This window comes from Ochotona curzoniae, unplaced genomic scaffold (genome assembly GCF_017591425.1).
Source record: "Ochotona curzoniae isolate NIBS_2020 unplaced genomic scaffold, NIBS_Ocur_1.0 contig_3520, whole genome shotgun sequence".
In the NCBI taxonomy this organism is placed as follows: domain Eukaryota; kingdom Metazoa; phylum Chordata; class Mammalia; order Lagomorpha; family Ochotonidae; genus Ochotona; species Ochotona curzoniae.
The window spans coordinates 15,866,050-15,892,851 of NW_024465894.1; the positions used below are offsets into that span (position 1 = coordinate 15,866,050).

Genomic DNA, 26,802 nt, shown 5'->3' on the forward strand with positions numbered 1-26,802 from the left:
CAAGGAGGCCGTAGCAAGAGAACATACCTTTTTTAAAATCAAATTTATTTTATTTACTTGATGGTGATTACAGGGTTGACCAGGGTGGTAAGGATGAGGATCAGAGAAAAGTGGGCAAAACCATTGCTTCCTAGTTCTCCATTTCTTCTTGTCTCTGTACTTTTACTTTATTTGAAAGAGAGACAGGGGAAGACATTGAGATCTTTCACCTGCTAGTTCATGCCGCAAATGACTGCAACTGCGAGGACTTGCCCAGACCAGAAAGTGGGAGCTCGGTGCCACCCTACCACATGGGCGGCAGGGACCAAGCATTTGAGCGCTCACCTGCTGCCTTGTAGGCTTGCACACCAGCGGAGGAGTCAGGCCTTAGGCCAGGCACTCCTGTGTGGCATTAGGTGTCCTAAGCAGCCACTTGACCGCTGGGCCACACGTCCCCCCAACCACCCAGGGGCAAGCTTTGAAAGGCCCGAAAGAGGAGGATTATTTTTAAACAATCACCTGTGGCCACAGTGACTAGCACCAGGATGTCATCTGTCCAAGACTGAACATCCAGTTGCTGGGAAGGAATCCTCAATGTGCCACATCTTATCCCAGATGTGGTGGCCTCTGTGCCGTGTGTTTCCGGTAGAGGTTTTTGTGACAGTTAATGTCAAGCAGTTATTCCAAACAACAACAACAACAAAAAAAAAACCCTTTATCTGTATAGGGTTGACACGGGCAATGCCATTCCATTTCTGACAACTTTCACAGAGAGAACTGTTAACACATTACTGAAGGGCATTAAATAAGGTGTGAGCAAATGGAAGATTATACTGCTTTCATGGGTGCAAAGACTCTATATCAAAGAGAGTTTTTTAAAAATCCAAATCCACCAGGATTTCTGAAGCACGATATCCTTCAGCTTGTTTGTCACTTTAACTGGAATACCAGAAAGAAGCTGCTTAGGAAGGAACCAGAATTGTTTGGGCTCACAGATTTGGAATCTCCGAGTCCAAGAGCCCCATGAGTCTGGCGTCTCATGCGGGTGGTGGGCGGCAGAATGCAGAGGGCGGATCTCACGCCAGGCTGGGCAGCAGAGAAAGAGCCAACTCAGCTTATGCAACTCAGCCTCCCAGGAGAAGCACCCACCCCCCGGGCCGGGCTTAGTGACCAAGAACTGTTTCTGGTTTTAAGGGAAGCATTAAGCGCTCTCTCTCTCTCACACACACACACACACACACGCACGCACACACACACGTATGTTTCTAGAATCCCTGCTATTTTCCCCTGATCAAAATAGGACTCGATAGGCAGAGCAGCGTCTCTGGCCCCCAGCACATACACTCTGTTCTTCCCATGTTTGAACAGAATTCTCCCCAACCCAGGCACATTTTGAAGTCATGAGCTGATGATCCTAGAAATGTTAGAGGCTCAACCCACTTAATGATGATGATGCAAAATCTCTCTTCCTTTCTCTTTTTCTCTCCTCTTTCTCTGTAATTCTGCCTTTTGGATGAATCTTGTTTAAAAGGAAAAAAAAATCTGTAACAATCTCCAAATTTAAACTGCTGCCATGTAACAAAAGGAATAGTAAGCCCAAGAAACAAGCTACGGAGGGGCCGGGGTGGAAGGGGGCCTCCGCAACATGGGTAACAGGGATGGTGCTAAGGAACTGGTAGGACACGGAACGGAAATGACACGCTCACTCAACTCCGAAAAGACAAGAAACACGGGCAAAAGAAATCAATAGGGAGCATTTTTTAGCAAGAGAAAGCCAAGTGAAGAGGGCAGCAGGATAGTTCAGCAAGCTAACCCTCCACCTACAAGCACAGCATTCTATATGGGCGCCATCTCATGTCCTGGCTGCTCCATTTCCCGTCCAGCTCCCTGCTTGTGGCCTGGGAGAGCAGTGGAAGATGGGCCAAAGCCTTGGGACCCTGCACCCACATGGGAGACCCAGAAGAATCTCCTGGCTCCTGGCTTTGGATCAGCTCAGCTCCAGCCATTGCTGCCAGTTGGGGAGTGAACCAGTGGATGGAAGAACTGTCTCTCTGTCTCTCCTCTCTGTGAATCTGTGCCTTTCCAATTAATATATATATATATATATATATCTTTAAAAGAAGAAAAAAAGAACAGCAGCAAGAGGAAAGCCCAGTGATCAGTAAGCCAGTTGAGAAGTTGGTGTGAAGTGTTGTAGTAACACAGAGTGCAAACCACACTGTGGTGCTTGTGAGAGCCCGTGGGAGACAGGTGTCATATCAAAGTGCTGCATTTGGAAAGGTAATTTGTCAATCCCTCCTGAAGCAGGTTTCTCTCAGCCCAGCAGTTCCCCTGTTAACCCTGATCCTGCCAGGATGTCCCCTGCAGCACTCCTAAGAATACAAGAGATCCGAGAAGTCACGTGAGACCAGTGTGCTGGTGCAATTTGTTAAGCCTCTACTTGTGACTCCAACTTTCCCAGCTCCCTCCACTTCCTTCCCAGTTCCCTGCTAACACACCTGGGAAACGAACAGAAATCGGCCCAGGGACCTGAGCTCCTATCACCCGTACGCGAGACCCAGACTGAGTTCTGATGCACAAATAAAATGAAACATATCCTCTAATAAATGGCATTATAAAAGTGATCTAGCTGTCAACGTGGGAACATCCCCCAAACCCGTTATCAAGTAAGTAAAGTTGTAGAGTAGTCAAAACAATGTTAAGGATACAAGTTCATAAGAAACACAGATACAAAAAGATGCTCCAGCATGTAAGAGTCTAGATAATAAGTTTTAAAATATGGAAAGATACATGTCAAATTCATGATGGTGAAATATTTGATTTAAACACAGTTGAAGCAAAGAGATCAATGTATTCTTATTTGTATTTAAGTATTTTTTTCCGAACAAAAACCACAAAGCATAGTCATCCGAAGGCAAGGGATGCTTTGGGAATGTGCAACAGTGAAGTTCTAAACAAACAGAGCCTGTGTCTGTCAAGGAGGGGTGGCCAGGTAGGGGGGTAGCTGGGAAGGGACTGCAGACCAAGCGAACAGGAGCAGGGTTGGCAGAGAGGCTGCAGGGGCTGGAGGGAGCGAGTGCTGACTGGTGACCAGGAAAGGGCAGTGATGCTGGACCCAGATCCTGCACCTATGTGGGACACCCAGAAGCAGCTCCTGGCTTCAGCTTGGCTCAGCTCTGACCATTGCAGCCATTTAGGGAGTGAATCAGCGAACATAACACCTTCCTTTCTGTTTCTCCTTCTCTCTGTAGCTTTTGTCTGTCTGATAAAAATACATTTTTTTTTAAAAGTGGGGCCCAGTGCAATAGCCTAGTGGCTAAATCCTCACATTGCCTTCACTGGGATCCCATATGAGCACCAGTTTGTGACCCAGCTGCTCTATTTCCCATCCAGCTCTCTGCTTGTGGCCTGGGAAAGCAGTGAAGGATGGCACAAAGCCTTGGGACCCTGCACCTGCGTGGGAGAGCTAGAAGAGGCTCCTGGCTCTTGGTTTCGGATTGACTCGGCTCTGGCCATTGTGGGCCACTTGGGGAGTAATCAGCAGACAGATCTTTCTCTCTGTATATCTACCTTTCCAATTAAAAAAAAAAAAAAGATGAAGTGGAGCAGCGGGACTTGAACCGGTGCCCATACTGGATGCCAGAGCCTTCCTGACTCCAGCCCTTCAATGTTTGGAATGTGCCTTGTCTGAACCGACATGTGCTCTATTTCAACACACACCAGATTTTGAACACTTCATAGGGTTTTTACAATTTTACTAGAGATTTTAAAATATTGACTACATAATGAAATGATGTTTTAGATACACTCGGTTAAACAATGAATTTCTTTCTTCTTTCCCAAATGGCTACCAAGAAATGTAAGTCACACATGTGGCCAGAATTCCATTGCTAATGCGAGTGCTGGTCCAGAATGAAGGCAGGAAGCATCGCACCCAGTACTGCGTCCCCAGTCCCTGCCACGCAGGTGCTCAGTAGGTACTCAGAATAGCTTGTTTTATAATGCTGATCCTGGACACAGAGGGAGCTGAGAGGTATCCCCACGGACACTGTGACCTTGAGAGAGGGAGAAACATGAGGAAGTATCTGAAAAAAGCCTTGTCTTCAATCACACCACGTCAGATAGCTCTGTCCTATGCCCCTCCCTTGGCATCTGCTGGAGACAGAGGGATGGAGATGGAGAGATGAGGGGTCAGGAGGTCGGGATGGAAGGATGGAGGTTTAGGGGATGGGGGATACTAGAATAGAAGGTAGGGGTGAGGCTGGAGGGATGGTTTGGGGGATGGAGGGTTGGGGAATGGAGGGTTGGGGTGAAGGATTTGGGGATGGAGGGTTGGACTGGGGGCTGGAGAGGTGGGACGGGAGTGCAGGGTTGGGGGCTGGAGGCATAGGATGGGGGATGAGGGCATACTGCAAGAGGAAGGCTGTGCAGCCACTTGTACTTCACTTCCTGAGGAGCACCTGGTCATTGATCACTCACATTCTATGGTCACGGAGATGATCTTCCATGTTTTGGTCCTGCTGGCCAGGAAGTGCTCCCCCAACATCCCGAGACACAGATGAGGTCAGTGAAAGCCCACGGAAACTTCTCCAGGGCCTCCACATTTCATTCAGTCTTCTGTCCCTAACCACAACCTGCTATGGTCTGCTCTGCTCCCAAGGAGCCCAGAGGCATGGAATCCTCCACACTGATCTGTCCCCATAGCCACTTCTGACTTCCTGGGACTCCTAACGGCGGTTAGAGTTGCTCCAGATACACCCTTCCTACAGAAGCCAGAATGGATGGCAAGAGGGGAGGGAGGGAGGGAAGGGGAGGAAGAAAGAGCCGGTGAGGGACAGAAGGAAGAGAGAGAAGGGGGAGGGAGGGCAGGGAGGGAAGGATGATGGGTGGTGAATGGATGAATGGGAGGATGATGGATTGATGAGTAGACGGATGTAGGATGGATGAAGAATGGCTGGGTAGAGGTATGATGGTCCATGCACACAGCTGGATGGGTGGGGGGCTGGGAGGGTGACTGGGAGTGAAGAAGAGTGAATGATGAATTATCCACTACTCTCCCCTCCAACCGAATCTCACGCGCAGAGAGCCCTCTGAGACCTCAGCCACCCGAGGGCAGCCCCATCGCGCTGCTCCAGGAAAAGGCAAGGGCGCAGAACAGGCCGGAGCTGGGATGGGAGCGAGGGAGTCAGGGCCCTGCTGGCCGGCCCTCCGAGGGGGCTCTCCCGCTGCATCCCCCATCCGCCCGCGCCTGACACGGCCAGGGTGGGGGCGGCGCCCCCGCCCCCTCTCCGGAGGTGGCGCCCCTCGCGGGCCCAACAAGCTGCCGTTGTCCTGCGGCCCGTGGGCTCGGCACACTGGGGCTTTGTCCGGCCCCCCGCCACGACCCACGGCGGGGGGGCCCCACATGACCGAGGGGGTAGGAGGAGCCTGCGGCGGCGGTGGCGGCGGTGGCGGCGGCAGCAGCAGCAGCAGCAGCGGCTCCATCACTTCCCTCCCGGCCCGGGGGTCGGCGGGCGGTGGCAGCGGCGACAGCGGTGGAAGCTAAACAGGGCTGGGCAGAGCCACGGACGCCGGACCTCCGGGTCCCCGCCAGGCTCCAGGCGCCTGGCCTGGGCCAGCAGGGCAGCTGTGACTTCAGTGCCCCCTCGGCTGGGAGCTGGGGGTACACCCGGCCCCTCGGGCCTGGGACCATGGGGAATGGCATGACCAAGGTAGGGGGGTGCCGTGGTGACCCTGGCTAGGTCGCTGGCCACCTGGGACCCCTGGGGCTGCTTTGGTATCTGTGCCACTAGCGCGTGTGGGGGTGTCTCCCTGTGACTGCCCCTGCTGTGTCTGTCACTGTCTGCCCTGGTCTCTGACATCCCACCCACCCCGCCTCCCTCCCCTGCATCCCTCAGTCATAACCCTCCCACTACCCCCTCCTTCCCTATCCACCCCCATAGTCTAACAAGGGATCCCCCCGCACCCCCGCATGCAACCCTTAGCCTAACAAGCTCACCTCTCTCTGCACTCTGTTCCTTTCTCCTCTTTCTTCTCCCCTAGGTCTGGGGTCTCCCCAAGCCTCCCCATCCCACCCCTCCTTAGGCTACCCCTCTCCCACCCTCCCCAACACTTAGGCCCCTCTCTTAGAGGTCCTAAACTCCAGGCAAACCAGGAGACAGACAAGCGTCCCAGGGTCCCTTCCTCGCACAGGCACCTGAGGGTGGGAGCAGGGTGCAGCCAAGCCACTGACCCCTGCCTGCCCTTCTTCTAGGTACTCCCTGGACTCTACCTCGGAAACTTCATTGGTAAGCACTGTCCGCTCTGTGCCATGGCCATGGCACTCTGCCTGCCCCAGGCCTGGAGCTGCTGTTCATGCCTGGCCCAAGGACCTTAGACATGTTCAGCAACGAGGCAAGGGCCAGGGAAGTCATGCCAGGCTGGGAGGGGGCAAGGACAGGCTTGTGGAGGAGGTCGAGGAGTTGCAGGGGTTGGCTAGGAATGACCCCAAGACTGAAGGTGCAGGAAGGGAACTTGAAGAGCCCAACACTGACACCCCCCCATTCAACCTTCCTCCCAGGAGGGCAGAGGGGCAGTGCCAAGGGCTTAGGATCTGAGCTGTGGATCTGGGTTGAGTGTGCACCTGCTCCTGCCTTGGCCTCCTCCCAGCCATCAAGACTCGCCAGTCTCTTCTGTCTCTTTGGGGTATCACTTCCAGCGAGGAGGCTGAGCACTCTGCCTCCACAGCCTGGTTCTCAGGGAGCCAGGGCTGGATTATTCTGTAAGCAAGTCCTGGGTCCCAACAGCCCACACCAGCCACAGCCCTTGCAGACAGCAGTTGCTGGGACCCAGTGCTGAGGCCTTTGGCTAGGGGACCAGTATTCCATCCATCCCTGCCTTTCCAGGTTTCCAGCTTGGGTGGGGAACCAGAAGGGTGACAGGGGAGAGGGTGGCAGGCAGCCTGAGCATCGGCCCATAGAAAATGTGTGAGAGCCAGGCTGATGTGGAATCTGGGGGCCTAGAAGTGGGAAGTCACTTCTGTTTGTGAAGTCAGAGAGCGGATCTTCAGACAGGGAGAGGCTGGTGGGGGGAAAGGGAGCTCCTTGGATATTCTGGGCCTCTCCTTCCCCCGGGCACTGCCTCAGCAGCTCATGCTGCATTGATTTCTGTGTCTGGCAAAGCCTGCTCTGGGTCCCCTTTGAGTGAGTAGACCTCAGGAAAGCCAAGCCCTTGGTACAGAGTCCAAGGCCACAGCCAGGGTGCTGAAAGAGGAAGTGGACATAGGAGATAGGGTACATGCCCCAGGACCTCGCCAGGCCCTTTCTGATGGACAGGCTGCTCTCGCTCTTGTCCGACTCCTGATATAAGCACGGACTCCACAGCCAGCCAACACTCTTCCTCGAAAGGAGAATTGCTAGGTTCAAGGATAGGCTAGAGCAAGACAGTGGGGGAGGGGAGCAGGCAGGAGGTTGAGCTGTTATCCAGGGGTGTCCCAGGAGCAAAACAAAAGCCTGGCTGGGGGCAGGGCAGGGCCTGTGGTGTGTGGAGCAGGAGGAGGGGAAGGAGCAGGCAGAGGCAGGCATGGACCCCAGGACGGAGTGGGGGCAGAGCTGGGCAGCCAGCTCCCCCTGTACTTGGCCATCAGGGATACAGAAGCCTTACACCTGCCAGCTTGGCTCAAGACTCCTGTCTGTTTCTTTCAGATGCCAAAGACCCAGACCAGTTGGGCCGGAATAAGATCACACACATCATTTCCATCCATGAGTCACCCCAGCCTCTTCTGCAGGTACCCCCTCTCCCTTCCCAGGGCTGGGCCTGAGTGGACGGGGTGGGAGCCCCCACTGATGAAGGAGCAACAACATGCTGGGTCCCAGGCAACCTTCTGGATTCATGTTCATTCACATGGTCCTCACATGGGACTGTTAACTATGGGGTTAATTTTCAACCCCATTTGGCAACTGAGGCCCAGAGAGGTAAATGAACACACTGGCACACAACTCAAAAAAGCTGGGATTTGAACACAGGCCATCAGACCCCTGGGGTCTCACACGGGACCTTTTAAAAGGCTACCATGCTGGCTTCCCATGGCCTCACGCGGTTGGACAATTCCAAATGGATGTACTGGCTGGGCATCCTTGGTCTGTGAGCCCAGAAGCCATGGCAAGGACACAGAGGGACAAGGGATGGGGAGACTGCTTTGCACATGGTCCAGCATGGTCCTCCCTGGAGCTGCCGATGCTGACACCTGCTGGGCTTTGGAAAAGGTAGGAGAGGGGCTGTTAGGAACTCGAGGAGGAAGGCAGGAAGTCTAGACTCCCCTGGGTGGAGTCCAGTGGCCAGGGGGCACTTCATCCCCATGTAGCCTTTTGATGACCTTGGCAATGTTCTTGTCCTCTCTGGGCCTCAGTCTGTCCCTGTGGTGGGAGCTTTAAGGGGTCTCTAAAGGAAGCTGCAATCACCTGTGATCTTCAGCGTCCTTCCAAGAAGAAATGTCTGGGCTAGCAGAGTGATTTTGGAATATGCTGGAGGACACAGTCCCCACAGGATGCACGGGAAGGGGGTCAAGTCCCTGTAGAAGGGAGCGAGTACTTGCTACCGAGCCCCGGGCTCCCACAGGCTGACCCTCCTCTCACCAGTTCCTGTCCCTTCCCGTCCATCATCAAATTGACCCATCAGGGTTGGACAACACCGTGCAAACCCAAGGCCAAATGAATTGCAAAGGGAAACTGCAAGCCTTGCAAAAGATACAGGATTTCATGACCTTGAGGGAAGGTGAATTCCAGAAGGGCTGGAATTTCACACCAAGTCACGGACAAATGAAACTCTGTGATCCCTCGCCCAGTGGTGCACCCGAACAGAGCCACCTGAACTGGCCAAGGGTTAAGGGGGAAGCTTGAGAAAAGCAGTGGGAGCCTCAGAATCCCCGGCAGACCTCGTCTTTCTGGGCTTAAGAAGCCAAGGCGATCACAGCAAGTCAGCTAGGAAAATGACACACAGTTGTATCCCTCATTTCTAGTAATCTTAGTTCATGAAATGCAAACTTGTTTTCATTAACCCTTGTTGCTTTTGAAGACAATCCTAGCTGCTCTGTCCTTTCCACCATGTGGTTTTCAAATCCCAATCAGAAGCCAGTCACTTTACCAAGGCTCTTCCAAAGGGTCCATGGAAACCAGGCATTTATCTATGTCATTTATGGGGGTTAGGGCACCATCTGCTCAGAAGGTTCTGGAATTATAGAGTGTCACAGCTGCTAGGCTCACAGAAGTGGCATCTACTCTCACTGGCCAGAGAGCATGACAGTGGCCCATAGGGAGCAGGAACTGGGCAGGGTCGCACAGTGTGTGGGCAGCTAGAGGGAGGAGGATGGGGGTTTAGGGTCATGCCTGAGTGTGTTTTGTCCTTATAGGATATCACTTATCTTCGCATCCCAGTGGCTGATACCCCCGAGGTACCAATGTAAGTTTCCCTGGATGGGCTCGCTAATGGATAGATGGCAGCTGCCTCCTGTTTAGAGGGGAAGAGAGGTGCTGCCCTGAGGGGTCACCCAGACATAAGAGGGTCCCTGGCTGGGACTCTGAGCCACCCCAGAGCTCTGAGAGGGAGAAGGTACCCTGTCTCGTGAGCTCAGTTGCGCCTGTAGATCAGAGAGGGCCTGGCACAACCTGTTCCTGACCTTGGGCTCTAGACAGCTGGGCTCTTGCCAGGCACTGCCGTTTCCTTACTGCATGACCTTGAACAAGTTTCTGACCCCTCTAAGATAATGTATGGGCCAAAGACCAGGAGGCTTTCTAAGCTCAAATGCTGCCGGTTGCGGATTGAGGCACAGCCTGGCATGTCACCATGGGCCACCCCCCCGAAAACAGGATCTCAGTGTTCTTAGCACCAGGGTCCACCAGCTTGGGAGGGACCCAGACAGAGCTCTCAGCCCCTGGGGAGTTTGCTCCCCGTCTGTTGCTGACCATTATTGTTTTGCACGTGAAAACTGACTTGAAAGATGATGTGACTTCACAGGAATTGTTTGAGATCCTCCCCCTTCTTTCTGTAGTATAGGATCCTGGTCACTGCAGGTGCCGGCTGATCTGAGGACCCCCAGGGCTGTCTGTCCCTTGCTATCCCACCCATGGGGAGGGGACACCTCCTCAGAGCCAAGCCCCCACAAGTGCCCCTCTACCCTGTTGCTTGCCTCTCCAGCAAAAAGCACTTCAAAGAGTGCATCAATTTCATCCACTGTTGCCGCCTCAACGGGGGGAGCTGCCTGGTGCACTGGTGAGCTGGGAGGGGTGAGCTGGGACGGGACATGGGGTGGTGGCCCCATGCTCTCCCAGCCGTGCCATTAATCTGGGAGGGGACAGCCAGAAGCTCAAATCCAGATGCTGTGTGTGGCTGCCACAACCCCGAGTGTCCCTAGGACTCAATTTCCTCATCTGTAAAATGGGGGTAGACACGTGGCCCTGACTAGACTGCTGGGGGTATGGAGCAGGGGAGGGCTCTGAGACCAGGGTGCTGGGATGGCTCCATCTTGTCACGTGCCACTGGCCCTGCAAATGGCATCGTCACGGAACATCTACCCCATGCCAGTTCAGTCTGGCTGCCAGTACTTGGGGCCCTGCCACTCACATGGGAGACCTCTGATGAAGCTCCAAGCTTTGGCCTAGCTCCTTTGGGGTAGTGCTCCATCAGATGGAAGTTCTCTCTCTCTCTGTAACTCTGCCTCTTGCCTCCCACCCTCCCTCTCTCCCATTCCTGCTCTAGTACTGCAAATCTTTGCCCCGTTTGTGCACTCACTCTCCACGTCATTCTTGGCTTACCTTACAAGATGAAGTTTTTGATGTTGCTTCCTGCACTGTCCCCTGTTCCTAAATAGCTCCCATCCCGCCCTCCCTGCCCCCAGCCTCAAAGAGGTCGTCCGTGCTGGCCAGAGTCTCTCTGGTCAGTGTCTGACTGCTCCAGCCACACTGTCCTTCCTGGGGACACCAGGCCTGTCTAACTACCCCACTAAGGCCCTAGCACCCGGAAAAGAACAAATGATCAGGAAGTGTTTGTGGAAGGAATGGATATTGCACCCAGGCCTTTGGTGTAGAATGGCAAGAGATGTTTCAGGCAGAGAGTCCAGCATGAACAAAGGCCTGGCCATGGGAAAGACAGATCCTAGCAAAGCCTTTGCAGCTGAGGGATGGTAGTGGAGGTGAGCTGGGGAGCAGAGGTGAGGATAGGGTGCCTGGGGTGAGGGTGGGAGGGCCAAGGAGGACGGTGGAGCTTACCTAAAGCCTGGAGTTTTCATTGGGGACCCCAGCTTTGCAGGTATCTCTCGCAGCACCACCATTGTGACCGCGTATGTGATGACCGTGACCGGGCTAGGCTGGCGAGAAGTGCTGGAAGCTATCAAGGCCACTAGGCCCATCGCCAACCCTAACCCAGGCTTTAGGCAACAGCTGGAAGAGTTTGGCTGGGGGAGTTCCCGGAAGGTGGGTACTGGGGTGGGGTGGGTGTGGAGCCAGGGTGGGAGGCCCCTCTTCCAGGCTGTGCCTCCCACCTGGCAGGTGTTTCCTTGCGGGGAGGGGGAGGCTCAAATTTAGGCTAATCCAGCTCCCAGGTGTAGTTTATTCCAGCAGTCAACTGTTCCGCCTTTTTTGTCACTGGAATAGAAATGTCTAAATGTAGACCAGACCGTGGGCCCCTTGCCTAACCAGGTCTCCCCACGCTGCCCATTGCCTGCTCCCCTGTGGGAATATGCCTGCACTTGGGTATCAGATCTGCGTGGGGAGGCCTGCCAGCGCCCCACTGCAGCCCTGGGTCTCTGGAGGGGTTGCAGCCAGTCAGTCTTCTGTTATGAGGAACATGGGAGGTGGGGGAAGCATAGGCAGGCTCAGCAGGTGGCAGGAAGCGCCACCCTGGGAAAAGGCAGTGGATGGAGTCCTGGGACCCTTGTAAGTGAACACACGGCTAAGTTTGGGCAGGGCGGGGTGGGGGGCGGCGAGCTCAGGTCCCACTGTGCACGTGGCAGTGGGGTTGGAGGGCGGGGTGTCTGTCTGGCACACGCAGACTTTTCCAGTGTTAAAGGCAAGTGGGTTCAGGGAGAGCAGAAATCGCTCAAGAGAGGGGGATTGGGGATGGGGCCGAGACTTAGGCAGGTGCGGGAGGTCGTGAATTTGGCTCTGACCCCGTCCCCTCGCCGTGTTCAGCTTCGCAGGCAGCTGGAGGAGCGCTTCGGTGAGAGTCCGTTCCGCGACGACGAGGAGGTGCGCGCGCTGCTGCCGCTGTGCAAGCGCTGCCGCCAGGGCTCGGCGACCTCGGCCGCCTCCGCCCCGCCGCCCGCGTCCGCCTCCGAGGGCACCCTGCAGCGCCTGGTCCCGCGCACGCCCCGGGAAGGCCACCGGCCGCTGCCGCTGCTGGCGCGCGTCAAACAGACTTTCTCTTGCCTCCCGCGGTGCCTGGCCCGCAAGGGGGGCAAATGAGGACCCCACCCCACCCGCGGCTCCCTCTCCTGCCAACGGGTCCTTTTCGGAGGCTGGTGGGGCCTCCCCCAGCTAGCATGAGCCCAAGGGCCGTGGGAACCCCTGTCCGACCCCGAGCTCGTCTGCGTCTGCGGTGTGTGCGTCTCCACCTATGCGTGCGTCCGGCCCAGCCTGCTGCAGCCACCTGGTGCCTTAGACCTTGGGCTGGAGGAGGACCTCGGGCCTCCATCCTGAAAGGCGGAGAGGAGAGGGAAGTGGGTGGGGTGCCGGCAGGGGATGGGCGAGCCTGGAGGATATTAAAGAGACACAAAAGAGGCCTATCTGAATGCCTTCTGGTCGTGAAAGTGAAGGCTGGGGAGCAGAACTCCAACAGGGGTTCCTAAAAGATAGCTGGGGGGCTACGAGACAGCTGGCTTGCCCGAGGGGCCTGTCCCCTTCCCCACCACAGTTCCGGCGCTCCTGTCCACTCCCTGGGCCTTGGTCTCCAGGAAAGCACCTCAAGCCACCTCCCCAGCTTTCACCCCTTCCATCTGCACAAATACTAGCTAGTAGGGTAAGGCGGTGCCTATCACCCCTGAGATTTTACCACATTCACCATGTCAACCTCAGAGAGGAAGCTGGGGCTCAGAGAGGGCAGGTGGCTAGTCCAAGGACACACAGCTTGGAGCAATGACATCTAGATGTATTGTCAGCTGATGAGTCCTGCAACAAGGGTTAGGAAGCAGGTCCCTGAGTTTGAGAGGTGATTGGCAAGCAGAACCTTCCCCAGCTAATGGGAACGGCTCTTCACAACTAGAGTGCATTCTTCTTTTAAAAGATTTATTTATTTGGGGCTTGGCACGGTGGTCTAGTGGCTAAAGTCCTCACCTTGATTGTGCCAGGATCCCATATGACTGCTGTTTCTAATCCTGGCAGACCCACTTCCCACCCAGCTCCCTGCTTGTGGCCTGGGTAAGCAGTCAAGGACGGCCCAAAGCTTTGGGACCCTGCACCCACGTGGGAGACCTGGAAGAAATACCTGGCTCCTGGCTTCAGATCGGCTCAGCTCTGGTCATTACAGCCATTTGGAAAATGAACCAGTGGATGGAAGATATTTCTCTCTCTCCATAAATCTGATCTACCTTTCCAATAAAATTAAAATAAATCTTTAAATAATTTGGAACAATAGCTCTGACAGGCCAGACTAGGAGCTTTCTCTCTGGATCTCAAACTTGTTTGGCCAGGACCAGTGGTGTCAGCCGTCAGCACCGCCTCCCAGGACCAGAGTGACCAGGAAGCTAGAGGCAGAGACTGACCAGGACTTCAAGCCAGATGCTGCAATACTGGAGGCCCATTCCTCTGCTAGTGCCCTGAGGCCACACAGCGCACTGCTCAGCTTGCCTAACAATAAAATGGGCCAAAACGCCCACCTCACACGCCCATGTAGGACCCGAGGCTGCAGGCAAGGGGTCTGTGTGGACAGTCATTGTGGAGACTTAAGGAGATGATCTGTGTAGCCCATGGAACCCCTTCTAACACCCCTACCCTGGGTCAGAATCCCACAGTGCTTTCTGCCTGGTCCGACTCTGCAGATCTGAGCTGGAGGTCAGGAGTGTATACTGGTCACTGCCTCCTGCCCAAACAATCTGCCAGGTGGCTGGGCAGAACTGACAGGTGCAGGGACAAGACCAGGCTGCATCTCTGGGCACCCTGGGTGGCACCTTTCTCATTGATCCAGCTATCCCACTTCCCTACCTCAGCTCAGAGAAGTTAGATGCCATCCAACAGCAACTCCCTCAACCTCCCTACCCCAAACAACGTGGCACCTTTCGACCACTTGGGAACTGCCCATGCCCACAGTACTGACCTTCCTGGGGGGTGGAGGGGAGAGGCCTGGCAGCCTGAGCCTCATCTCCCAGGCTGCTGGTCCCCTGCTACACACAGGCCCTCCCAGGAGCTCTGCAATCTTACCCTAAGTAGGAAGCAGCCAGTGCCACCAATCCAAACATTGACATCGCTATCTCTGGTTCCTCGAAGGTCCTCTTTGCTAACCCCCTCCTTCCCAGCCCCTGTCTGTCCATCTGTCCATCCAGCCGCCCAGGAGGCAGGGGTGGGATGATGGTGGTCATGTCTTCACTTCTGGTGACTCCTGGGGGCGTGCACCTGCAGGCCCCTCCCTCCTCTTCACCTGCTTTCTAGCCTTCACCCTCCTCTTCTGTTGGCCTCGTTAGACTCATTTTACAAGCTCTCCCCTCTGAGCCCCAAACCCACCAGCCTGACGCATGCCAACTCCTGGATGGGCCCAGCCATCCCAGTAGGCTCAGCACATCCCCAACACCACTCTCTTCAGCTCATGACACTCACTTCTACCCCCAAGTTCGGCAGCAAAACCACACACCGGAACCCCAGTCTCTCCCTGCTCTTCCATGCCTCATCCTGCCCGTGACCACTTCCTGGGGGCCTTTCCCACAGGGGCAGGCCTTTGGCCCATCCACCAGAGCTGACTTCCTCTGGCTCTCCAGGGGACAGCCCCTGGGGACTCCCTGGGCTCCCTGCACCCTGTGGCCTCAGCTTGACTCTTCCCACCCCAAGCCTTCCAGGCAAAACTTCTAGAGTTTTGACCCCACTAGCCTGAATTCTCCTATGGCCTGCATGGCATCTGGTGGGCTCATGGCTGGCCAACCTTCATGGTCCTGTCCTGGTCTCATGGCTTGCCATTCCCTGCCCTCTCTGGTCACAACACTTTCACATCTCTCTCCATGAAACCTTTGCCCCTGCCATTGTCCCTGCTTGCAGGGCCTTCTGGTCACCCTCACCCGGCCACTTCCCCGTCCTCCCTCACACACTCACCTACTGCAAGCATCAATTGAGCTCCAGCTCAGTGCTTCGCCTGGCCATCCCTGGACAACTTTGTCCATTTAATACCTGGGTACCACATCATCTCCTGCACACCTAAGCTTCCTGAGGGTGGTCACACAAAGCACAGGACCCGGCCATAGCAGGTGTTCAACATATGCTGAGTGGATGGATACATGATTTGTCCCCTCTATTGAAAGGCAGATTTACAAAGAGAAGGAGAGATGAAGATCTTCCATTCACTGCCCATCCAAAGCCAGGAATCAGGAAACAAGAGTCTCCTTGGGGTCTCTCATGTGGAAGCAGGTTCCTAAGGCTTTGGGCCATCCTCTGTTGCTGTCCCAGGCCATCAGTAGGGAGCAGGATGGGAAGTGGAACAGCCAGGACATAAATTGGTACCCATATTGGATGCCAGCACTATAAGGTAGAGGATTAGCTTGTTGAGCCACCATGCCAGCCCCATGGTCTGTCCCTTAAAATGTGTAGGCTTGGGTTTAGCATGATAACCTAGTGGCTAAATCTTTGCCTTGCAACTGCCAGAAGCCCATATGGAGCTACTTTATGTCCTGACTGCTCCACTTCTCATCATGGTCCCTGCTTATGGCATGGGAAAGCAGTAGAGGATGGCCCAGTCTTGGGACCCTGCACCCACACAGGATACTAGAAGAACCTCCTGATGGGCCCAGCATGGTGGCCTAGTGGCCAAAGTCCTTGCTTTGAACACGCTCGGATCCCATATGGGCGCCAGTTCTACTCCCGGCAGCTCTACTTCCCATCCAGCTCCCTGCTTATGGCCTGAGAAAGCAGCTGAGGACAGCCCAAAGCCTTGGAACCCTGCACCCAGGTGGGAGACCTGGAGGATGTTCCTGACTCCTGGCTTCAGATCAGCGCAGCACCGGCTGTTGCGGTCACTTGGGGAGTGAATCATCAGACGGAAGATCTTCCTCTCTGTTTCTCCTCCTCTCCGTATATCTGACTTTGTAATAAATCAAATCTTAACAAAAGAAAAAGAAGCTCCTGTCTCCTGGCTTTGGGTCAGCTCTGCTGCGGCTGTTGTAGCTACTTAAGGAGTTAACCAACAGACAAAAGATCTTTCTGACTCTCCTTCTCTCTGTAAATCTGCCTTTATAATAAAAAAAATTTTAGGGCCCAGCGCGGTGGTGCAAGTGGTTAAGGTCCTCGCCTTGCACGCCCGGGATCCCATATGCGCGCCGGTTCTAATCCCGGCAGCCCCGCTTCCCTTCCAGCTCCCTGCCTGTGGCCTGGGAAAGCAGTCGAGGACGGCCCAAAGCTTTGGGACCCTGCACCCGCGTGGGAGACCCGGAAGAGGCTCCTGGCTTCGGATTGGCATAGTATCGGCCCGAAGCGCTCACTTGGAGAGTGAATCATCAGACGGAAGATCTTCCTCTCTGTCTCTCCCCCTGTATATCCGCCTTTCCAATAAAAAAATAATAAAAATAAATCTTTAAAAAATTTTAATACATAAATAAATAAAAAATATTTAAGCTGTAGGCTGTTACTCAGATGAGGAACATTCTTGAGCCTCTCCATCCTCCAGCCACTCCAACCAATCCCCAGCCTGCCCTTGACGCCCACACCTGACGCCTGGGCCCTAAGCATGGAGTAAAGCGCCAAGCCCCTTTAGGATCTGCTTTCCACCTGTGCCTTTTTCTTCAAGGACCCTTCACCCCATACACAGTGGATCCCCAAGACTCAGAGATCCTGCAGTTCACATCTCTTCCTCACCAACACTCATCTGTCACCCCTGGGTCAGCGCTTGGATCGTGGGCTCAGCCATTCATCAGCTCAGCCATTCAGAATCTGTCCAGCCCTCTCAAAGGGAACACTCACTGCTGGCAGCATCCGAGCCCGACATCCCACAAAGCAACTCAGCCTGCCTTTGCCTCCTGTCATTCTGTAAGTGAGTGTCCCCTCGGCTGCCTAGTAAGGGTCACCCTGACTGTTGAAAGATGACTCCCCAAAAAGCTATGGTGTACCGTACAGAGAAAATTTTCGTTAGGTAGGTTCCATTCAGGCCTGAGTTACAGCAAGGCTGGCCCTGCGGTCAGTGCTCATCAATCAAGCGTGCCCCTCAACTTGACAGTTCACGGAGACACAAGGCCTGTTTCCCCAGCAGGAGCTCAGCCCTGTCTTTCTTCATGGCACCTAGCATGGCATGTTTGTGGGGACCTGAGACAGCCCAGCCACCATGGGTAATGAGAATGGATTTGGATGCACAGGTGTCCCTAAACTCATGTACCTGACTCCAGCCTGGCTCCCCAAATGCACCAGGCATCCTACACCCCCAGTATCCTACACTCCCACCCACCCTACACCCCAGCTTCCTGCACTCCCAGGCGTTTACCTAAGCTGCTCCTCCCACCAGGGCTGCTCCAGACTCTGCCTCAGCTCCATCAGCAGACACAGCAGACAACCTCCTGGGTGCCAGGCACCAGCCCTGGGGATGCAGCAGTGGACAAGGCAAGGTCCCTCTTGTCAATGCTCATGTAATCTTAGAGTTGGCACATCCACAACACAATGACTATGCTGCAAGAAATAAGCGCTGACTGTATGCCAGGTACCTATGCCAACTGCTTTGCATACAGCAGCCAACCTTCTCAGAGGTTGGATGCTATAGACACCTGCAGACAGGCAACCAAACTTCAGAAGGGCTTGCCCTTGGCACGTAACACAAACGGTGGCTTTTTTAGTGTCCACAGCCCAGGGCAACTTCTGCAGACACCTTTTCTGAGCACCCTCTGTGATGTAGCCCCCTCACTTCCTCTTGCATGGGCCCAGTTCCCTCTACCCACGCAGCCACCTTGGGCAGCCTCGCATCTTTTTACTTTAATTTCTTGGGCTCCATGGAGCCTGAGCACCTCTCCCTCTACCTGAGGGAGGCTACTTTCTTGTCCCCCAAAGTGCCAATTGCCATCCTTTGCGGGGGGTTTCCCTCAGGGGTTGCACCCACTCTTCCTGATTTGCAGAAGTTCTTCATTTGTTCTAGACCTTCATGTCAGACACTGCCTTATGGATCACGCTGTTGACATCTTATTTAAGAAGACTTTCTTCTTCATCACTATCACACATTTTATAGTTTTGCCGCTTACGTACAGTTCTCTAAATCACGGGGTGTCCACACTGTCTGGGGCAGCGGGCAGGAATGCCTCCCACACTTCTCCAGAAAGCAAACCATGCCCGTTATCTGCTATCCCGTCACCTTATTCTTTCTTTTATGTATCAGATCAAAGAATGTGAGATGAGAGGGAGGGAGGGAGGAAGGAAGAGAGAGAAGGATGGATGGATGGATGGATGGATGGATGGAAGGAAGGGCAGAAGAAGAGATGGAGGGAAAGAAAGAGCAAATAAAAGTGCAGGAGACAGGCAGTTTCATCCCTTTGTGTGGTGCCAGCCCTGCACCCCGGTCATTCCTCTCCATGTGCCCCTGCCATGTCCAGGGTGTTTGAGAGGCACATCAGTCCAATCCTAACATATTAAGGAGATAGTGGCCAAGATATCTGGTTAAGAATGCAGAGGAGGGCCCGGCGCAGTGGCGCAAGTGGTTAAAGGTCCTTGCCTTGCACGCCCGGGATCCCATATGCGCGCCGGTTCTAATCCCGGCAGCCCCGCTTCCCTTCCAGCTCCCTGCCCGTGGTCCGGGAAAGCAGTCGAGGACGGCCCAAAGCTTTGGGACCCTGCACCCGCGTGGGAGACCCGGAAGAGGCTCCTGGCTTCAGATTGGCATAGTATCGACCCGTTGCACTCACTTGGGGAGTGAATCATCGGACGGAAGATCTTCCTCTCTGTCTCTCCTCTCTGTATATCCCGCCTTTCCAATGAAAAAATAATAAAAATAAATCTTTAAAAAAAAAAAAAAAGAATGCAGAGGAGTAGCCCGTGTCTCAGGCAAAAGAGTGGCAGGGTTGACGGCCGTTTGATGAAAACGAATGCAGTGTTGATTTAACAAAAGCGCCTGGTGCTGGGCTGTAAAATTGTCGAGCAGAACAGCTCTAACTCACAATGCAGCGCTTCATTAAAGAGGGTTGGGGAATGTTTGAATTCCTGGGTCACCCAACTCCAGGTGGGTTGCCTGGCCTAACCTTTTCCCACACAAATACCAACATAGGCTGACTCACAGGAGCTAAAGGGACGGTGAAGGACGCATCCTTGAGATCAGAACAGAATAACAAACATGAGTCGATGGGAGGAAGCCATGTGTAAGGGTTAGGAACAGACGTGAATGTGTGTCCATGACTTAGAGGTCACAGCTGGCAAATCTTATACTGGAGGACAATCCTGTGAATGTGGCTTTTTCACTGGCAACAGGGGAGAGTTCCAGGGAGACTGGCACGTAACTAATATGCCCACTTTCAGTAACTGTTTCATATGCACAGAAATGCCCCCGTTCGCTGTTTGATATCCAGGACGTGGGACACCGTTTCATCTCACTGGAGGTGTGGCAGTTTTGAGTTTGACCACTACCAGGGGGTAATGGCTTGCCAGTCCTGGCAGGTTGCTTCCAGCCCAGCCCGTGGGCGATTGCAGCTGGAGTTGATACAGGAGGGCACTTCCTTGAGCATCTTCTTCGACTCTTGTCGTAGGAGGCCCGCCTCTCTCAAAGGGACAGTCATCATGTCATTCTTACTGGTTTATCTTATCCAAACTCCACATTTGACTCACTTTCCAAGAATTTCAGGGACACATATCTCTAAATATATACAGAAGTCTTTGTGATTTTGTGCAGCAAATCTCAGCTCAAAAATCCTGGATATGGACACTCTGGCATTATAAGAAAAAAAGGCATAGCAGTCTTTACCAAGATTGACCTGTCAGGGTGGAAGTCCATGTGCACTCATGGGTGCCCCTGGCTCCTTGTACTGGAGTTGTTTCGGCCTGCTGGGCACCAGCGTCTTTGCACAATACTGAAAAAGTGGCATTGGTGTCAACTAGGAAAGTGTTAGACTTGCCCCCTATTTTTACAGTTGCCAGATGCTCACTGGTGGCCATTGAGCTCTGGCCCCTTCCGTCTGAATCCACTTCCATAATTTTGGGGTGATTTTCCTGTTTCTGTTGTATATGCAAGTTTGGACGATCCCTTCTCAGAGCCCTTGGTGTGTGCAGTGTGCACTGTCTGACGGCTGAGTCAGTCCCCTCCAGAGCCAATTCCAGCGTCAAGCACGGGGATCCCACATTAGGTGCCGGTCTCCCCCTGCCGGCCAATGGAAGAACTGCGTTCCCCTCGGGTTACACCTGTTTACATTTCCGTTCTATTTTCCCACCTTTTTGTAAGGGTTCATATTTACAGACGCCAACATCCAGTCCAATCCAATCCTATCCGTGCATCCTTATCTCTAAATATATACAGAAGTCTTTGTGATGAATATATATAATGAATATATAACCAGATAAATTCTAAAATATACTAAATAAAACACAATTATATAATTTAAAACATACTTAGATGTAACAGGACATATATTTACATTTAACCTGCTATTATATGTATGTGTCATATATTTACATATCTATATAATTTATATTTAGGTTATATTTACAGTGTCTACATATATACATAAGAGCATATTGATAACATACAATGTTATCAATTTTATATTTATGCGATATATAAATATGTGCAAACACTTATGTTTATATGGATAATATACAATATATAATGTTATAAAGTTTATGTTTACAATTATTTGATTCTGTTACAGATTCATGGTGATTCTATAAATAATAAGTCTATAATTCTGTAACTAACCTATCTGAATGTCATTATCTGCAAGTTTCACTGAAGCCAACATCGTCATTAAGAGGCTGCATCTGTCATTGATTAAGCACCTGTTCTGTCCTGGTTCCCAGGGCTGGTGGAGAAGCCAAACAAGTTGGGGTTCACGGCGGGAGTCCAGTGTCAGCCCCCCGCAGCCCTCACAGAAGGGATGGCACTACGGAGTCAACAAATCCTCAGTTCCCACCCTGGCTTTGTCCCAAACCAGCTGTGTAGCCTCAGACGCACCACTTCTCTTCCCTGAGCCTCCTGTCCTTTATCCATTCAAAGGAAGCCGTGAAGACCTCCTGAGCAGGCTTGGTCTGGGGACCAAGTGAGTCGGTCTGGTTGGGAGCAGTGGCCCAGACATGGGGAGGTGTGAGATCAGGGAGCATGTTGCCCCACCTTCAGAAGGCCTGGAGCCGCAGGGTGTGGCCCCAGCCAAATGACAGCCCACAGCCATGCTCAGACCCCTGCTCCGTGCTGGGCTCTCCTCGAGTGCCAGTTCTGTTTAGGGAGTCTGAACCTGGTTAGGAATGATGGAAGAGCTCCATTCTACAGAGAGGAAAACTGAGGCCCCGGCAGGTTCCTCGGTTCCACCTGGGAGAGGGTAGCTGCCCAGAGAACTGCTCTTCCCACACCAGTCACCAGAGGGCGCCGGGGGGGAGGTCCAGCAGCTGTGGATTCCTCAGTTCTCTGTGCCCAGGGCATACACCAGGGCTGGGTCAGGAAACCCTGTGGCCCAAGGGCTCTTCTCTACAGGGGACAGGAGACAGACCAAGGCCTGCAGGAGAGGAAGGGCAGGGACCTCAGGGGCTGTGGGGACCCTGCTGGGTGTACCTGCCTCCCTGCCCTTCCCTGTTGGGTCTGCACCTGTGTCTCAATGCCTCCTGCTCCCCCTCTTGGCACCTCTTTTGGGATTCTAAGCTTCTCCAGCTATTGTGTCCTGGCTCGTGACTCTGTCCATTTCGTCTGTCCATCTCATCTCTCTTTCTTTATGTCTATGCCTTTCTCTCTCATCTCTGCCTCGCTTCCTTCGTTTCACATCCTGCCCCTCCCCAACTGCCGCCACCCACCATGTGTGGGCCTGAGGTCTCCGTCGGGCCTGTGCCTCCCACCTCCTCATCTCGGGCAGCGGTTCCCATCTTCCAAGTCCTGGCCACTCCTGCCCACCCCTCTTGGGCCTGAGGGAGGCGTGGGTCAGGGAGGAGGAAGGGAAGGCAGGGCAGCCTGGTCGGCCCACCCCTTTTTGCCTTTCCAGGCTGGGAGGCTGGACCAGGGACGCTTTTAACCAGCCTGGCCAGGCTGTACCGGCCGCCAGCCCTGGACAGCACTCCCGCCCAGCCAGCATGCAGCAACAGCCTCCGCCCGAGCCCTCGGGCCCCTCGGCTGAGCCCACTAAGCCTCCCTACAGCTACATCGCCCTGATCGCCATGGCCATTCAGAGCTCCCCAGGACAGCGTGCCACCCTCAGCGGCATCTACCGCTACATCATGGGCCGCTTCGCCTTCTACCGCCACAACCGACCCGGCTGGCAGAACAGCATCCGCCACAACCTGTCCCTCAACGAGTGCTTTGTCAAGGTGCCCCGCGACGACCGCAAGCCCGGCAAGGGTAGCTACTGGACGCTGGACCCCGACTGCCACGACATGTTCGAGCACGGCAGCTTCCTGCGCCGCCGCCGCCGCTTCACTCGACGGACAGGTGCTGAGGGCACCAAGGGCCTCCCCAAGGCACGCCGCGGACCCCCCAGAACTGCCAGCCAGGACCCAGGTGGCCCCAGCAGCGTGACCGACAACAGGCAATGCCCACTTCCACCAGGGCCCGCAGACCCCAAGGGCCTGAGCTTCGGGGGTCTGCTGGGAGCCTGGCCAGCGGGCATGCACCCAGCTAGCACCGACGCCAGGCCTCAGCTACTGCCAGAGCCCAAACAGATGTCTGTTCCCAAGCCCGCCTGCCCAGGGGAGCTCCCCACAGCCCCCTCGCCTTCCTCGTGCCCCGCGTTTGGCTTTCCTGCTGGATTCTCAGAGGCCGAGAGTTTCAACAAGGCCCCTGCACCTGTCTTGCCCACGGAGTCAGGCAGCATCGGGAGCAGCTACCAGTGCCGCCTGCAGGCGCTGAATTTCTGCATGGGGGCCGAGCCGGGTCTAGAGCACCTCTTGGCAGCCGCAGCCCCCTCCCCTGCACCATCCACCCCCCCAGCCTCCCTGAGGGCCCCGTTGTCCCTGCCGGCTGACCCCAAGGACTCCTGGGTCAGTGGGGGTTTGCCTGGGCAGGGAGCCCCTGGCTACCCATTGGGGCTGACCCCTTGCCTCTATCGGACACCAGGAATGTTCTTCTTTGAGTGAAGGCAGCCTGCCAACTGCAGCCTGCAGGCCGAGCCCGGCTCCAAGATCGGAGGAATTCTCAAGGACCCAGTCATGGCGGGCCAAGGACACCCAGGACAGGAATTTGGGATTGAAATTGTGGACACTCAGCCAGGCCGTGGGGCCTCTGGATAACCTGGGAGTGGGTGGGGGAAAGAGGGAGCCCCTTGAATTTGCTCTGTGGCTGTTGGTGCAATAAAGCTATGTAACGATGAGGGTGAGAGTGCACTTGCTGGATATTGGAGGCTGAGACCAGGGTGCCCCATCAATGCGAGGCCAGCTGTGGTTGTATGGGACCCCTGCTAGGAAGGCCACCCAGGAGGCCTGCTCCCTGCAGGGGACTTTCTCAGGGAGTTTCCCAAAGGCGCTGGGGAAGAATGAGCAGCACATGGGGGCAGGGAGGGGAGCTGGCCTGGGGGACCCAACTCTGGAGCCTGGGATCCTGGAACTCGGCAGCCCCCAGCCTGGGCAGTCATGGAGGCAGTGACCATCTGTGGCCTTGCTCTGTCCCACATGCTGCAGTGGTGGCAGCTGAGGCCCAGAGCCTGGGGCCTGCCAGCTCTGGCTCCGGAGGGCCAGTGAACGGCAGAGAGGAAGCAGAACCCAGTCTGTGTGACTGTGGCCTGCAGGACTGTTGTGGAACCCCGGAGCAGGCCAAGGGCCGTGTTAAGTCACGGTTTACAAGGGGACCTCATGGTAAATATGGGGATCCCATGGGAAGCAGAGCCTGTGTCCATCTGAGCATCCCCCTTACCAACTGCGGTCTCTCCTGAGGCCCCCAGGCCCCGGGTCTCCTGAGGACTCTGAGGACATTTTCCTCCTGGTGCAGGGGCAAGACACCCTCTCCCCGGCTGGCCTGAGCCCTGACCTTTGACCTTTCCCAGCTATTCAACTGGGTGGAAGCAGCCTTGTAGGTAGGTATCTGTGGTTCCCATTAGAGAGTCAGACCTAACCCAAAGCCACACCAATCCCACAACCCCCATGATGAAGGACAAGTGGCATATGGCTTCCTCCCCAGCACCTCAGTCTTCTCATCTGGGTCATGGGTGTGTAAGGAGAGGAGGGAGTGCTAGGTCACCCCTATGCCGGGCTTTAATCTGGGGGCAACAGCCTGGGGACTGAAGACCCCATCGGTGGGCAAGCAGCCCAGTCTGCCCCCAGAGGTCCTCCCTCGGGCAGGCGGCCATGGTGACTTCAGCTGCTGTGGCTCCCTCCTCAGTAAGTCTCCTGGGGCCAGGGAGGAAGTTAGCCCGGCTGGACAGCCCCAACTGTCTGGTTCCCACAGACTCTAGAGCATGGGTGGGGGCTTTTGCTGGGGCCGGAAGGGGCTGGGAAAGTGGCTGGCCAGCTGCGGGGCCCCTTCCCGCCATGCCTGCTGCACCCAGACCCTAGCATGCAGTGAGGGAGGGAGCAAGGTCCTTCCTGCCTGCACTGGGGGATTTGGGTCACTGGCTAGGGAGAAAGGTCCCGTGTGGGAGGAGGACAGAGGCTCGTGTGGGGGGTTGCAGGGCCGTGTGTGCCCGTGAGTATTAGGATATCTCGGAGTAGGGGTTTCTGTCTGTGATTCCAGGGCAACAGACGTGGAAAACTGTAGCTCTTTCTCAGCGGAGGGAGGCCACACAGGCCTCGTTCCCTGCTGTGCATTCCTTAGGAGCCCCAGTGACCCTATGCCTCCCTAGTCTGTGTTCTAGATTGGTAGGAGGCTGGCAAGGAGGGCCCAGGCCCCGCTCGGAAAGCAACCCAAGTTGCCAGGGTCCTGGGGAGATGTGAAGAAGGGTCAGCCGCCCACAGCTACACCGACTCAGCTCCAAGTGGAAGCCCCCTTTGCAGACTCCAGGTGCTCGGCCCCAGGCCCTGGGCAGAAGCCAGGACTCCATGCCAGCTGTGACCCTGGACCAGCACCCGACTGTCCAGGCATCGCTTTTTCCTCCCTTTGCCCAGCAGCTGGGAGATGGACAGCCTGAGTCTTGGGGGCCTGAACCCCAGGGGATGATGTGACTCGGGAGGATGGAGCAGAGGACTTCAGGAGACTCAGACACCATGATCTCATGCTGCCCTCTGCTCGCTGCCCAGCTGGGGCCCCCACCCACTGGGCCTCCTGCCCTTACATTCCTTCCATGACCTGCCGACACCTCCCTCCGGGCTCCCACTTGCCCGCCCCCCACCTGGGTCCAGCTCTGCAGGCCAAGATCCAGAGAGCCTGATCCAACTCTACCCAGAGACGGACAGCGAGACTGAGGTCAGACGAGGCGAGTGGCATGCCTAAGCCACACACCAAGGCAGAGCTGGGCTGTCCACCCATCCATCACTGCCCCTCTGCTGCCCGGAGCCCCCGGGCTGCCGCAGCTGGCCCTGCCTCAGGAGGGGTCCCAGTCCCAGTACCTCCTCTCAGCAGAACAAAATGGAGTCTTGCAGACAAGGTCCTAAAGTGATAGCAGTATTTCTGAGCAGCCCAGCGCTCTGACAGGCGGCACAATCCTTGGGCAATCAGAGTTGGCATCCCTCCCCAGGGCAGCCACCAAACCCTCTGACACTATTAAGTGTGGACCCCATATGGGGCTCCAGGAAAGAGGGTTCCTCCTTGCTCCACAGGCCCGAGCAGGAAGCCCCACACTGCTGTGCTTTCGTTGTCTGTTCTCTCCCTGCCCACTCCCACCCGCAGGCCCTGCCTTCCTCAGCAGGCCCTCCACCCTTGCCTTATCTCCTGGCCACTTGCCCACCCACTGCTTCCTTCCCTGGTCTATGGCATTCCACCGCCCACAGTGAGGCACTCCTTTCCCCAGCTTGGCATGTCAGCCTGCTGGGCGTGCTGGTGCCAGTCTATCCTGCCCTTCCCCTGTATACTCCATGCAGCCAGAGAGAGGAGGCTGCCTGCCTGGGTTCCCGTCCCTGCAAAGCCACTTCCTAGCTGTGTGGCCTTGGGCAGACTATCTTCCCTCTCTGTTTCTCTCATTTCTAAAATGTGGACACAAGCAACTGGCATAGTGGTGCCACCTGTGATGCCAGCATCCCCTTTGGGCACCAGTTCAAGTCCTGACTTCTCTACTTCTAACCCAGCTCCCTGCTAATGTGCATGGGAAAGCAGCAAAGGATGGCCCAAGTGTCTGGGACTCTGCCACCCACATGGGAATCCAGATGAAACTCCTGGCTTCAGCCTGGCCCAGCACTGGTCACTGGTGGTCATTGGTAGCCATGGTGGGAGAGGGGTTTAGCAGTGGATGGAAGATTCTTCCTTCTTTCTCTTAATAAATAAAATGTGGGCACATACTAGCGCCTACCAGTGAGCTGCGAAGATCACACTAGGAAACGCTTGCCAAGCGCCTAGTACGGGGTCTGGAAGCTGCAATCCATGTGGTATTCAAGGAGAATCAGTGAGTGAATGCATCTCAGACACTTCACCCTGCACCTGGTTTACGCC

At 55.1% G+C, this 26,802-nt stretch overlaps 2 protein-coding genes across 3 annotated transcripts; both read left to right on the forward strand.

Annotated features, from left to right (window-relative positions):
* The first annotated feature begins 5,383 nt into the window (after positions 1-5,383).
* On the forward strand, positions 5,384-12,413 carry DUSP15 (dual specificity phosphatase 15). 2 transcript variants are annotated; one of them, XM_040981133.1, is made up of 7 exons: positions 5,384-5,395; positions 6,233-6,266; positions 7,662-7,744; positions 9,365-9,414; positions 10,150-10,224; positions 11,252-11,423; positions 12,141-12,413. In XM_040981133.1, exons 1-7 carry the CDS (start codon positions 5,384-5,386, stop codon positions 12,411-12,413), a joined length of 699 nt encoding a protein of 232 aa, XP_040837067.1. The 2 variants fall into 2 exon arrangements, with proteins under 2 accessions (XP_040837067.1, XP_040837066.1); XM_040981132.1 differs by lacking the exon at positions 5,384-5,395 and adding an exon at positions 5,670-5,690.
* A 9,954-nt stretch (positions 12,414-22,367) lies between these two features.
* On the forward strand, positions 22,368-23,408 carry FOXS1 (forkhead box S1). Its single transcript, XM_040981134.1, has one exon. The coding sequence runs from the start codon at positions 22,368-22,370 to the stop codon at positions 23,364-23,366; it is 999 nt and encodes a 332-aa protein (XP_040837068.1). The 3' UTR covers positions 23,367-23,408.
* The last annotated feature ends 3,394 nt before the right edge of the window (positions 23,409-26,802 follow it).

Coding starts and splice junctions, on each gene's coding strand:
- DUSP15 (XM_040981132.1), top strand. CDS start 5,670: ATGGGGAATGGCATGACCAAG. Junction 6,267..7,661: donor CTACCTCGGAAACTTCATTG/GTAAGCACTGTC, acceptor TGTTTCTTTCAG/ATGCCAAAGACCCAGACCAG. Junction 10,225..11,251: donor GGGAGCTGCCTGGTGCACTG/GTGAGCTGGGAG, acceptor TGGGGACCCCAG/CTTTGCAGGTATCTCTCGCA.
- FOXS1 (XM_040981134.1), top strand. CDS start 22,368: ATGCAGCAACAGCCTCCGCCCGAGCCCTCGGGCCCCTCGGCTGAGCCC.